Below are 12,299 nucleotides of genomic sequence, written 5' to 3'. Positions count from 1 at the left end.
ACATCCAGGAAGGTATGGGGCAAGATATGGACCGAGTACCGGGCCAGACAGCAACATCTCAAACGCGGCTGGGGTGCCTGAATGTGTGGGTGTGGTCGTGCACATACATTTCCCCCCAGTTTTCCTTGGATACGCAGCTGTCATGTGAGCTGTAAGCCGCTCTCAAGGTATGCCCCGAACCTGCGGGCGGGTGCGAGCACATGCGCACCTTCGCCAGGGCCGCGGCTCTTAGCCACAAAGTTGACAGGATTGTAGCTAGGAGTCAAAAAAAGGCCACTCTCCGCGAACTTCTCTAGCCTCTCTTGGTGCCAAGGAAACACACACGGTCACGGGGAAGAGCACACGCACAGGGAGACCACTTCTCCTTGAAACTAGAGACACATGACGTGGTCCTCTCGCCAGAGCCTACACTTCACAGCTGATTTCTAAGAAGTGCCCGTAAACCCCCGGCAGCGCGGCGTCCCCGTCTACTCCCCCCCGCACTGCACCGCCCTCACAGCCTGCGTGACCGAGCCCTGGATCTGCCGAGGGCCGGCTCTTCCTGCCGCGCCGCGCGTTATTCATGGCGCGGGGCGGGCCGGCGGCCGCGGCGCTATATAGGGCGTACGGACGGCACGGGGGACAGCTGTGTGTGGAGTGGTGGGGAGTGGAGCAAGGCAGCGCGGCTGGCAGGCAGCACGGGGAATAAATCGAAGGGAACCTCGGTTTTTCTTTCCCCCACCTCTATTTTTCCCTTCTCGGTACTATCTCCTTTTCCGAAATGTTTTTGGACTAAATTTTCTTCTGACCGTCTGGGCTTAGCTTTTTTTTTTTTTTTTTTTAATTTAACTTTTGCAAAGGTTTTTTTTTCTTTTTTTTTCCTGAGTGTTGTGTGTGGCAAAAAAAGAGAAAGGTTACTATCGAGCCGAGTAATTCAGGTGCTGTGCAGGGAGGAGGGGGAGAAGAGAAGGAAAAAGTTGCTTTTTGTTGCTAGAGAGCTTTTGCTGCCTTGATGTGACTACGGGCAGCAACTGCAGAGAGGACCGGCGTGCGAGTGCCGGCAGCGCGGCTTCCTGCCTCCTCGCTCCGGCAGGCTCGCGAGCAGTCGGCGGCTCCGCTCCCCTCCCTCGGCCAGCAACGGCGTGCGATCGCCCGCGCGGGATTCTGCCCGTCCTGGGCCCGCGCGGGGGCGGCTCCCGGCGGCCCCTTCCGCCGGTTGCTATGGTGCCGCGGCCCGGCGTGCTGTGGGCAGTGGCGGCGGCGGCACTGGCGCTGCTGGTCCGGCGGGCGGCGGCGGCGCTGGCGGGGCCGGTGGTCCGCTGCGAGCCTTGCGACGCGCGGGCGCTGCAGCAGTGCAAGCCCCTGCAGCCCGACTGCGCCGAACGGGTGCGGGAGCCGGGCTGCGGCTGCTGCCTCACCTGCGCCCTGCGCCCGGGGCAACCCTGCGGCATCTACACGGAACGCTGCGGCGCGGGTCTCAGCTGCCAGCCGCGGCGGGAAGAGGCGCGGCCGCTGCAGGCGCTGCTCGAGGGCCGCGGGCTCTGCACCAACGCTACGGCGGGCAGCAAGCTGCGGGCCTTCCTGCTGCCGGGACCACACGCTGCAGGTAAGGGGCTGCGGCCGGGGTGGGGAAGAGAAGGGGTGGCTTTCCTGCGCGCCGCTCTCCCTCTTACCTGCTTTCTTGCTGGGCTGTTTTTTTGTTTTTGTTTGTTTGTTTGTTTGTGCGTTTTTGTTTTGTTTTTGGTTTTTGTTTTGTGTGTGCGTATGTGTCGCTTTCCTTTGTTTTAAGTTACAAAGGGAGCAGCATGAACGGGGAGGCGTGGGCGAGCTCACGGCAGAGCTCTGTCTCCGGAAACGGCCTTCGCTCGCTGCCCGCCTGCGGCCGGCCCGTGGGCGGGGGGCTCTGCCGGTAGCCACGTAGTCGTGCTTGGGATCGTTTTGAAGGAGCCGTGCTTTGGCCGAAGGAAAGGACGATTTACCTCTTATAACTTATTTATGTCTCTACTGGTTTTCTTCAACACCGATGCTGAGAAGTAGCTCCTCACAAAAGAGACGGAGCTGCTTTTTCTTTTTTTATTAAAAAAAAAAAGAGAGAGTGGGGGAGGGATTGTATGTGGCTTCTGCGGTGCATGGGTCTGGCAGGCTACAGAGCCTGGATGGAGAGAGAGAGAGGGTGTAATCTTCGCCGTTTGTCCCTGGTGTACCTGGAAACAGTGAGCAAAAAAACTCTAGAGTGGGGTCTAACTGCTGCACTGCAGCTTGAGTAAGTCAGGGAAGTCTAAGCACGGAGAGGAAAAGACAAAACTCCAAAAGACAAATTTAAATATCCCTTTGGGCTGGAAAAGTGGTTATTCAGAACAAAGCGTTTGTGCACAGTACACAGTTGGATTTTTGTCTGTACTGCAAATAAATCCTTGCTCAAACGAAGGTTTCCTATACCTCTTCTATGTCTTGTAAGCGAGATGTTCACAGAATGGGTTTTGTTTGAAAAGGAAGGGATGGTTGAAAAAATTTCTGTTAGCATGCACATTTTAAAACTTAAGACAGGGAAATTTGGGATTCAAATCGAGAGAGCGCAGTCCCTCTATGCAAACATTTAATTAAACTCTTTGCTAACCAACAGCGAGTATGTTAACATTTATTTAATAGAACAGTGTGTCAAAAGGCTTTCCACTGTTGGCATTTTTTAAAAGCTGGAAGATTTTCTGCCAGGTTGTAGGGACTCTTTGACTAGCCATTCCTTAGCAGAGAAAGTGGCACCAATGCTCCAGTTAACTGCCTGTCAGAATAATAGAATAGAATAATGCCTTATTATAATTATTTATGTGCTGCTTCCAAGCTGTGACAATTTGAATGAGAGTTTGGAGGTATTAACTGAGATTTTTAATCTCCTTGGAACAACTATTAGCTTCCTTCATCATATGAGCTTGGCTCGCTGTTCATCCTTGGAGTAACACTGGAAACAAGAATCATCTTCTCAGTATTTAGGACTTGATGGCATTTAATGTAGGGATAGTGCTTTCAACATTGACTGTTAGAGAAAGAGAAAGGGAAAGACAGAGTTGTACTTAGCTGAAAATCTTTCAATTTTCAGCTGAATTCTTATTTCTGTGTTCTTGGCTGAGGGAAAACTCTGATTTTGAAATTAGTAGGAACTTTTGATTCCTTAAAAAGTGCACAGTAGGACCCTTACAGTTCACGTTCAGGGAGTGAAGCTTGCAGACCTGGTGTGCAAGAAGGAAGTACCCAGAATCTATATGACACATAGTGCCCACTTCCTCATGAGGACCGCTCCACTCCCAGCTCTCAAGCCAACACTCCCTGGTATACACCTCTCTGAGGAGGATCACGTAATTTCCTTCGCATGCAGCTAGGTCCTGCATCACGTGCTACTCTGCTGGTCCTTCCGCGTTCACGGAAATTGCTCGAAGTTTGTATAGGGTAGAGTATATTACAGTAGCATTATAGCAGAAACTGTAGTAGGCCACTGACTTTCCAGTTGTTTTTTTGGACACAAAAGTGTTAAATAGTAGTGTGCATTTGCAACTCTTTTTATCTCTTAAAAAGAGAATGGGTAACTCTCACGGCAGTTGTTTCTCTCATGAGGATGTAAAGCTAGTTTTGTGAAACTGAGTTAATAAAATATGCTTTACGGTTTAGAATGTGGCAATATGACCATTTTAATCTGAAGTGTTAGAAGTGCTATTGAGCTATAGTGGCCTTTCTGAACTGAAATGACCAGACATGGTCATGTATAGTCAATGCATGTTAAGAATATTATCTACTTATTTTTTGGTAGAAGAGAAAAGCTAATGAACTGGACTGATTGCAGGAAACCCAGATTCAGGTTTATAACATTTTAGTGGCTCATTTCTTGAAAATTTCATTGAGAATGTGGGGGAAAAATACTGCTGTTTCAGAACAGGACACTAAACCACCAAAAATATGTTCAAATACCACTGAGAGTCTGAGTTAAACCCACAAAAACCAGGAAATTTGGACTTAGTACTTAAACTTCCTTAATGCATTTCCGCTGTGATTTGGATTTTCTTGGTCAATTATGTCCATTGCCAGCAGTGGCTGCACTAAAACCACCAGTACCAAAATGTTAACTCAGAACCCTCTTCCTCTTACGTTCCTTCTCCCTTTCCTGTGTTTTGGCAGTGCCACTGTACTCCTTGTGTAGAAATATTTAGCATTAACAACCTATGTGAACATGGACTTTTAGTACTGAATTTCTCAGCTTTTGTGAATTTTTTTTCAGTGAGTCATCAAGTATAATTTTAGTGTAATTTATAATTTTACTGGATGTTATCATTGTGCATTCCCAATAGGATTTCCTTAAAAAAAAAAAGTGGTCAGCAGCTAAGACAGCAACTAGAATGCAGCATAAACAGATACCTTAGAAAGTACAGGAACGCTGAACTTATGCAGCATGTTAGAGAAATGTGCTTCTCCTGACTTTTTGTGGATGGTAGTTTAAAGAGAAAATACTTTGAAGCTCAAGGTGAAAACAGGGAACCACTACAGAATGAATGATGGTTTTTGTCCATTACCTTTAAAATGTGTTTTGTACACCAAGATGGTTTTTTTTTTATTTTAATAGCAGAGAAATGAAAGTGTGCTGTTCTTTTGCTTCCCCGTTCTGTGTATTGAATAAAGTAAGGAAAAAAAGTCTAATTAGAACCAGGAAACTCAGCGGTCTAGAGTTGATAGTATTAACTTCTTTAAAAAAAAAAAAAAAATTACGGCCCTGGGAGAGGCAGAGCCACACTGCAGCCCGTAACTGCCCGTAGCCGGCCGCGTTTATCTGGAGTTGATGAAGTCAGCAGTAGCGGAGGGGAGGGGCGGGCTTCACTCCTGCGGCGCAGGCCTGCCCCCTGTCGCCGGCGGGCGGCACTGCAGCGGGCAGTCAGGGGCCGGTGGCCCCCGCGGCCGTGGTTCCCGGGACTGTGGCCGTGGCTGGGAGAGTTTCCCGGTCTTGGGTGCAGCCTACCCAGGCGGTGCAGCTGGGCACTTCGCGAGGCTGCACTGAGCATGGGAATGCTTCACTTACAAAACGTATCGTGTGGCAACAAAGGTACCGACACATGGGGAATGCTACATAGTTCATCTTTTTTGTATATTGCTAGTTTGTGAAAAGGAAAATTAAATGCATAGCCTAATGTAGTGGCTTGTTTGAGGAGAGACCTCATGGTGCTCTACAGCTTCCTTACACGAGGAAGCAGAAATGCAAGCACTAATATCTTCTTGCTTGTGACCAGTGATAGGATCTGAGGGAATGACATGAAGCTGTGTCAGAAGAGGTAAAGGTTAGATATTAAGAAAAGGTTTTTCATTCAGAGGGTGGGTGGCTCTGCAGGGAAGTGGTCTCACCAGCAAGACTGACAGCATTCAAGAAACATTTGGACAATACTGTCAGGCACATGTTTTGATTCTTGGTGCTGTCCTTTGCAGGGCCAGCAGTTGGACTTGAGGAGCCTTGTGGGTCTCTTCCAACTCAGGGTATTCTGTGATTCTATGTTTCTATGCCCTTGCAGACACAGCTGGCAGCCAAGTAACATTGTTTCTTCTGCATTTGTTCTTTCTGAAGGAAATTTCAGTGATTCAGAAGAAGACAGGAGTACCAGCAGCATAGAAAATCAGGCCATTCCAAACTCTCACAGGGTGCCAGATTCCAAGTCACATCCACCACACATCAAAATAGATATCATCAGGAAAGTGCAAGCCAAAGATACACAACGCTATAAAGTTGAATATGATTCGCAGAGTACGGATACATTGAATTTCTCTTCTGAATCCAAACAAGAGACTGAATATGTAAGTATTTTTTGTAAATAGGAGGGCATTTCCCAGCCTGTGAATGTGTGTGTGTGTATATACATATGCATGTTGTGCATATAAAAAGATAAATAATTACACTAAATAGCTAAAGAGTGGTAATTGTTGTAGCCTTTTAGGACATTCTGGCATTTTAGCTGGTAAATCTATTGACTCTGCAAATGCATACATAATCATCAGACCAAGAAGGTTGTGCTCAGGAAACACATAGGACTAATGTAATGATGTTTACATCAATACAAGCATGACTTCCACTAAAGTTTCTTAGAGGCCGAAAGTTCTTGTTCTTTCCTTTAATTGTCAGACATTTGTTTGAGTGGACTTGAAGTCTCATCATTAATCTTGGTTGCAAACTGTGTAATTGAATTGCAATAATGGAGAAAAGATGTTTCGCATTGGCTGTAGTGGCACTGTGTTCATACATTGCCTGGTGCAAATCAAGGGAGATAAACTTAGGCTGAGCTGAGGATTAGGGTCTTGACTAGTCAGTCACTATATGACATGCTGAGCATCACCTCCACTTGCAGTTGCCGTAGGTGCTACTGCCTAAATGCAAAGTCTCGTGGTCACATGAGCTGCCATTGCATCCTACTGACTGTGCCCAGTGAATTTGCAGGGCACAGTCAGAGTGTGGTTAATCTGAAGGCAAGAATAATTCTCTTCCTGGACATCCAGTTGATAATCTGTGCCTTAGGCCAGATGGCCTGAAAAATGCATCTGGATATGCTTTGGCATTTTATCAAAACATGCATGGTAAAAGCAGATGTGACTTCTCATCTTCAAAAGAAGGTTTTGAAACTTGTATGAGGTGAAAACCTCTGCCTGAAGAGAGTGTGGCTTCTAAGAGTAGCTTCATTTTTAGTTTGTCACTCATGTCCAGCCATCCAGTTATATTGCTTCAGTAGCTGACTTCCAGTGTGTCTTCCTCTTGAAAATGTGAAGTAAAAGTGCCATCACTAAAAAAGTGAAATAGATTCTTAACTAGGATGAGTAGTGATAGTTGGGTCCATGAGCAGAGGTATACCAGTTTACCAAGGCTGCTGGTGTCTTTAAGAACTTGAAATAAGTCCATCAGGGACAGGTACCTTTGTCAGCAAATGCTCTTCTACTTGTGTCTGCATGTTGGCTTTTGATACTGGTCTGGCTGACTTTGCAAGCTTGCTTCAAAATAAAAATTTTTAAAATTTGGTGATCTTTTTGTAGACCTAATTTGGGATCAAATCTTTGAATATCTGTCACTTGCAGTCAGTACGTTTGACCAGTAAGAGAAGCCATTTAAAGCCCATGCTTAGAACTTGTGAGACTGTTTCAGAAAGAAAAAGTGAAGGCAACAAGGAAGGTCTTTACTGGCCAAAAACCTCCATTTTAATCTTCAGTAGTACTATGGAGATTGTATGCTTTCAGACACTCACATTAAAAGGTACTTTACATGAACAAACTATTAATACTACCACTTGAAAGTATGAATGTCATTACTTCAGTAATTAAAAACAGCACCAAATGAGTCTTTGTGTCAATGTAGCAACTTTTAAATATTTTTAAACCATGAAACCAAAGAAATTTTTTCATGTCTCTGCTGGAGAAGTGGGCTGGTGGTGCAAGTCAGTGATATACCCAGATAGGAGTGTAGCTAAGCACAGAGTTTGTAGGCTGTGACTCTTGAATCCTGATCCCACTGCTGACACTGACTGCCTTCTTAGCCTCTGGCAAAATGTGAAGCTCTTTGCTTTTGATTTTCTGACTTCAAAGTGGGGCTCGTCATGCTTTATTCTCCCTACCCTGAAGGGCTGCCGTGAGATAAAATTAGTTGGTGTTTGAGACATTCTCTTAGAAGTGCTTCTGGAAGCTCTTTTTGGCTCATTGTCCTAGAGCTAATCCTCACTACCTTGTTGTCAGCCTTTTTCAGATGAAGAAAAAGAGGAAAAAAAAGTTATTTACTTATCTAATGAGACTGCTATGTGCAACTGGTCCTCTGTATGACTGCATCTATTTGATTCAATTTGATTCAGTTGAAATTAGGAATTGTTATCCAAGTTGAGGTATTTTATATATACATTGTGCCAAACCACTTATTTTTAATTGAATCAATTTAATTTAAGCTTTCAAATCCAGCAGAATCACAAAAAAATTAAATGTCATTGGGGAAGGCCTATCCTGTAATGTATTTCCAGTGGCTTACTTTCTTCTTTTCCCGTGTGGTGCAAGGCCAGCTTTTCCAAACTTATGTTCTATGTGACTGATTTACATACTGGTTAAGCCTTCCCAAAGGTATTTGTGACTGCGATTTCAACTGCCACTATGTGCCTCAGCATAGCATAAGGCCTTCAATCTTTAAAAATCAGTTTATCTTGAATAGAGCAGAAAATTCATAAAAAAAAATTTTGACTATCTGCTTTTTACATATTCACCTCTCTCTTTGTTTTAGTAGATTTGTTTGGATTTGTGCTTTCTTTGTGATTTCTTTTGCCCTTTAAAGATTTATTAACTCTTAAGTGAAAGATGGAATTTGGGAGTGAAGTTTTATTTGTGTTTTCTAAAACATGCTTGTTAACAGGGTCCATGTCGTAGAGAAATGGAAGACACTTTAAACCACCTAAAGATCCTGAATGTCTTGAGTCCCAGGGGCTTTCATATTCCAAATTGTGACAAGAAGGGATTCTACAAGAAAAAGCAAGTAAGTACAGAGTTTTTAACATTTTAATTAATGTGTTTCACCTTTTCTGCATCTTTGTTGAAGGATCTTGCCAGCAAGGAGCAGTATATATAATTTTGCAGAGGAACTAGTTAATTTCCAGTTTTAGGACCTGATCTGATAGTGTTGAACCTTGTCAGGTGGGGGTAATATTTTTATTTTTTGTTGATCATGACAACAGATTCATTTGAGAAACTGCATACCTAATCACATATGGGTTGACTGGTGTCCTAGATACTAATGCCCTTTGGTTTAAAAAAAGCACTGCCTCTACAATAACCCACAGAGCTAATGTTGCAGTCACCATATGACTGCAATAGATCAATGCTTTGAATTGTAAATAGCTGCTTGAGGGTTCCTAGAAGACATACACTGGATCATATTACATAAAGCAACTTGAGAAAGGTATGTAACTGTCCTTTATGTGCTACACAGATCACTTCCAAAATCCAAGTCATGTTATCGTGAAAATGATACTTCTACTAGTTACTCTGCAGCAAGGATGGCTTCTCAGCCTTTTCTGGTTCTGGGGTTGTGACCTTTCTTGACAAATGCCAACCAAAACTGTGGGTATTTATGCTTTAGTTGTGTTGGATTGAGCTATGGCAGCATTCTCCATTCAGCGCTGCCATTGAAGCTTGTTCAGAACTTGGGGAAATGCAAGATGTGTTGAGTTCTTTGTTTAGTGTGCGCATCCTATTTAATTTCAGTGTTTAGTTAGTGGCCTGCCCCCAAATATATATTTCTTTGTATAGTTCCAAAATTTCCTGAATTCAAAGGTATCTTTAAGACTTTTCTCAAGGACAGATTTTGTTTGTGGACCATCGTGTCTTTCCCTTCAGGTTTACACAAATCAGCCTCTCTATCTCTGGTAACCAAAGGAGTGGTTGACTCTCTGTTGCTAGCTAATGCAGTTCATTGGTTGGAAGTGAGAGATCAACCTCTAACTAGGCAACCTTATTTTGGGAATGGTATCTCTTCATTTTTTGGCTTTCAGCTTTCTTAGAAACAGTCTTTCCCTTTCTAGTATTCTGTGGAGCTTTGCAATAAGCTGTCAGTGTCAGGTGGGGCATTTATAACAGGGATGAGATTTCCAGCCTTCCTTTTTGCCATCAGTCTAGCATTGACATTGCTTTCTGACCTTTGGTACATGCTGCTGAGCTTTTCTATGCTTCCCAGCTTTTCCTGAGCAGGTGGTGGCAACTCCCAAGCAGGGGAAGTTCCTTTTTGTTGCCTGGAGCTTTGAGAAGCCTGCGTCAGCTGTGTTGTGCTGTATATAAACTAGCAGAGAGCAGTGCTCGCATCTCAAGCTGCTTGTTTTCAGAAAATACGTTGGGCTTCTATGCAGAGTGAGACTAGGACTGTGTTTTGTGCTTGTGGCATAAAAGTATTTTCTTAGCTGCTTTAGAACAGCAAATAATTTGACTGTGTTCAAGGCACTCAAGTTTGCCATAGCCCTTTTCCTTCTCTATGTATTACAGAAGACTGATATTTACTATCTTCAGTAGATCTTCCTTTCATCTTTCTTCAGACTCTTAAGATTTTTGCTTTGTTGCAAAAATGTGGCAGTTTGGAAGTAATCTCTGGCATTGCGTGTAGTAAATTGGATCCGCAATAAGCATGTATTAAAGTAGCTTACTTGAAAGGAGGACTGTCCTTTAAAGTACAGTCATAGTTCTATGACCAAGGCAAAAAGAAGGAAATACAAAGAGAAAAAAAAGAATAGACAGATAAAAATCTTACCTAGTATCAGTTTCTAGAAGTTGATTTATGAGAATGTGTTGGTACAAAGCAAATAGGTGCTTTTGTCCTCTGTGTATTGTCTGTGCTGCCTGGTAAAATTTCTTTAGGAAAGGTTCCTGCACTATGTGCAGTAGCCCAACTGGTCAGCATACAAAGAGAATGAAGGGACACTTTCCTGCCTAGCCAGCCTTGTAAAGCACTGTGCCAATTTACGTAGGTCCAGTAGTTTCAATGGTAGTTTGAGATGACTCAGGGTCTTGCAGGAGATGCCCACAAAGGCAGCTCACATGAGTAAACATTCTACATGATATTCACTTGGGTTGCTGAGTCTTGATCAATCCTGGGAGCAAGCCCTCAGAGATGGGACTTACAGAGGCAGCCTGCTTCTCTCACCAACAGAATACAAACCAAAAATATTAGTTGCCCTCATAGAATTAACTCCTAGGAAAAAACCATGAGTTTGAGAAGTGTGTGAGTCCTGTCCAGATCAAATTAACTGGTCTGCAAGGAGTTTTGACAGTTGTTTTTGGGTTTTTTTTTGAAGCATCAACATGTAAGTCTGATATTTTAGATACTGTGAGCAGGTGTCTAATCTCATTAACAGAATTCCATGCTGTTTTAGTAATTTCCTTCATGCCATTATTAGCCATGTTCAATCTGTAATTGAATTATATTCTATTGTCACAAAATTCAGAATAGTAGGTTGGGAAGTAGACAGTAAATCCCTTAAAAATGACTGCAAGCTAGGCATTTTGAATTCTAGAAACAGTTGCCAAAACCACTGTCTAGGCTGAGAATGTAGTAGGTTTGGGATTGTAGGAACCTGGTAAATAATGATCATGCTGGCACCATTTAAACTCATTCAGGAGGCACTCTCATATTCTGCCTTCCTGGTCATCTGGTCTTCCAGCCAAGTTGAAAGCACTTATTTTTCATGACATTTGTGGATATCTAGAAATTTACTTTTCAAGAACAACCATGAAGAATAAATTGCATCTGTGAAACACTTCTAAGAAAATAAATTTATGTGTCAGGGTATAATATGAGAAATAGTTCATACTTTTTGTTTATATATAAATTTTAAAATCAGACCTGTTAAAGTTTATAATTCTTTGTCTTAATCACACATGTAAGGTTGTACTATTCAGTTGTGCTGCACTAGGTGTATTTATGCATAATTAGTTGATACGGGCACATTCCTACCCCAAGCATGGGAAAAAGGTTTTGATGAAATTAGAATTATTATATGGGGCAATTACTAGAATTGCCCCATGTTTGTATACTGGAGCCAGATACTCACCTAAATGTGAGCTGGCATTGTTCCACTGAAAACAGAGCTGCACTTGCCAGGAGCTAAAATGGCCTGAGGTACACGTCAATGTTGTCTGTTCCTGAAGACCATGGTTGTAGCTCCATGGAGCCCTCTGGACTGACCAGGAATTCAGTGGAATACCATATGCTTTGCTATGCCCCATAAATGCATCTGCAGTATTTCTTTGTGGAAGGGAGAGGAGCAGGTGGCATGGAAATGGCAGCTGCTGTTTCTATCAGAAGTAATTAGTCTCCACTGCTTGGGCAGTTTTCCAACTTTTTAAATGTATAAAGCCATACAGAATAGCTGGGCAGAGCCTAGAAATGTATGTGGAATACAAAATTCATAAGAGAAAATATTTAGATATATATGTTTTTCCATATGACCTGTTTACCACTTCTGTAGAGAGTGTTGGCTGTTTCAGGATAAAAGCATTACTTTTTAATCAGAAGTGCTTTACTATTGACAGCATGGCTGAGTAGGTAGAAAAAAACACTTGGAAAAGATAAGTTGTTTTCTCACAGAGTGTTGTTTCAACTGTAGAATGATCTAAGGGTTTTGCTTTTCAAATGGATTATCTAGAGGAAGTAAAAAAATAGTAGCAGGGAAGGTGTTTCTGCAAATTAACTTAATGTAGTAATTACTTCTGAAAATTGATTGTGCAACTGTTAAAAGCAATCAAAGCCTCCAACAACAACATGAGAACTTTAATTGATCATTTGTTTTGAGAGT

General features: G+C 43.1%; 1 protein-coding gene across 3 annotated transcripts in view; it reads left to right on the top strand.

Moving 5' to 3' along the window:
* Positions 1-612: 612 nt before the first annotated feature.
* IGFBP3 (insulin like growth factor binding protein 3) overlaps positions 613-12,299 on the top strand; it is a 105,450-nt gene continuing 93,763 nt past the window's right edge. For all 3 annotated transcript variants that reach the window (XR_004061694.1, XR_004061693.1, XM_030971285.1), the window contains exons 1-3: positions 613-1,585; positions 5,573-5,799; positions 8,375-8,494. Coding sequence is in view for 1 of the 3 variants with exons in the window: in XM_030971285.1 (XP_030827145.1) it covers positions 1,201-1,585; positions 5,573-5,799; positions 8,375-8,494 (732 nt within the window). In the remaining 2 variants the exon portion in view is untranslated. The remainder of the gene's footprint in view (positions 1,586-5,572; positions 5,800-8,374; positions 8,495-12,299) is intronic.

The sequence above is a fragment of the Camarhynchus parvulus genome, chromosome 2 (assembly GCF_901933205.1).
Source record: "Camarhynchus parvulus chromosome 2, STF_HiC, whole genome shotgun sequence".
In the NCBI taxonomy this organism is placed as follows: Eukaryota; Metazoa; Chordata; class Aves; order Passeriformes; family Thraupidae; genus Camarhynchus; species Camarhynchus parvulus.
This window is presented reverse-complemented; position numbering and strand designations above follow the sequence as displayed.